The sequence below is a fragment of the Salmo trutta genome, chromosome 34 (assembly GCF_901001165.1).
Source record: "Salmo trutta chromosome 34, fSalTru1.1, whole genome shotgun sequence".
NCBI classification, from domain to species: Eukaryota; Metazoa; Chordata; class Actinopteri; order Salmoniformes; family Salmonidae; genus Salmo; species Salmo trutta.
This window is the reverse complement of record NC_042990.1, coordinates 19725232-19726961: the sequence shown is the minus strand read 5'-3', so window position 1 is coordinate 19726961 and position 1730 is coordinate 19725232. Positions and strand designations below refer to the sequence as shown.

At 48.2% G+C, this 1730-nt stretch overlaps 1 protein-coding gene across 1 annotated transcript; it reads left to right on the top strand.

The window, feature by feature from the left end:
• The first annotated feature begins 318 nt into the window (after positions 1–318).
• Positions 319–1730, top strand: LOC115173184 (uncharacterized). Its single transcript, XM_029731107.1, has 2 exons — positions 319–1453; positions 1726–1730. The coding sequence occupies exons 1-2, from the start codon at positions 424–426 to the stop codon at positions 1728–1730; spliced, it is 1035 nt and encodes a 344-aa protein (XP_029586967.1). The 5' UTR covers positions 319–423.

Here is a 1730-nt window from a genome sequence, read left to right as displayed (position 1 = left end):
ACAAGCAGTTTGACTACCAACAAACCCAACTCACTGCCACTCTCCAGTGGCGCTTGCAACATCATCACACTGAGGTCCTCAAGGATGTTAATTCTGTTTTTTCTCCTCTGGTTAACACTGTAGACCACTTGCAGAAAGAGCTCTCTAATTGTGTTAAAATGTTGGCTGACGTGTCTGTTGACATGGCCTCCATTCGGTACAACTCCTTGCACAGAGCTTCTCTGGTGTCCACTTCTGTTCAAACCACTGAGGGCCAAGCTGGCACCTCAGAACAGCTAAGACAAGGCCATGCTGCAGCCACCCCTTGCAGGATGCAATCCACCATGCATCCTGGTGTTCATTTTCATGGTCCGATAACTCCCTCACCCTCTACTTCCTCAATCCCTCCTAGCTCTTTTGTTCATGGTGATTTGATTAGACGTCATGTGGGGGCGATGCCCATTAAATTGCAATTTCCCACCTTTGGGGAAAAAGGATGACAGTCCTGATCCGCTAATGTATCTGGAAAGATGTCGTGACTTTCTTGCCCTCAATCCCCTGGCTGACGAAGAACTCCTTGCCACATTGAGGAATGTGTTGCATGGTACAGCTCGAGACTGGTGGGATGTGGCACGTCTCACCACTACCTCCTGGGCTGACTTTGAGGCCAAGTTTTCCTCTGCATTTCTGTCTGAGGACTACACAGATGAGCTGGCAGACAGAGTCAGGAATCGAGTGCAAAGAGAGAAAGAGAGTATCCGTGACTTTGCATATGGTTACCACTCCCTGTGCAGAAGGTGGAAACCTGGTATTGAGGAGGAAGAGGTCATTAAATTGATCTTGAAGAACATCAACCCACTACTAGCCAGTCAACTCAGAGAAAGAGTCACCACTGTTGATGGACTGGTTCGCCTGGGACAGCAGTTTGAGAAGGACAGAGAATGCCAACAGCAATATGAACAGAGAAAGAAACAGACACCCAAACCGTTACCCAAGCCAGACCATCAACAACAGCCAGAGTATCCAGCCAAGACACCTCCCATGTTCTGTTGGAGATGTAGCCAAAAGGGACATTCTTCAGCTACATGTCCAAGACCATATCAAGTAAACCCTTCCAGAAACCACAAATCACAACAGGCCAACACACCTAACTCCCTTCGCAGGAACAACCATCCTACTCTGGGTGCTTTGACCAGAGCTGAAACCCCAAGAGTCACTGCCTACGCCCCCCCATCGACATCTCCTTCCTCTCAGTTAATACCGCACCAACTGGTGGTACCCCTGTCCATAGGTCCATGGACAGGAAGAGCCATCCTGGACACCGGGTCATCCTACACACTGCTCAATGAGAAACTGTGGAAGGAGGTTAAAGGTCCACACTACAACTTGAAGCCGTGGACAGAAGGTCCACTCTATCTGGCTGATGGTGAGGCTAAACGACCACTTGGATGGAGTGAGGTAGAGTTCCGCTTGTGTAACCACTCCTATATGATTCCTTCTGTTATCCTACAAACCAAGAACCTTGCTTTTCCTGTCGTGTTGGGAATTGATTTCATGTACTTCAGTGGTGTCCAGATTGATATCGCACACAATTGCTACTGGTTTCCATACAATCCGAGCAAGAAGCATTTCTTCCAGTCAGAAGCTACAAAGTTACATGATTGGGGTCCAAATGTGGCAGTCTTCTCTGCCATTGCTCCAGTACCACTAACCCTTGATAATCCTTCTGATGATCTCCTTTTACAGTGTGA

Coding starts and splice junctions, on each gene's coding strand:
- LOC115173184 (XM_029731107.1), top strand. CDS start 424: ATGTGGGGGCGATGCCCATTAAATTGCAATTTCCCACCTTTGGGGAAA.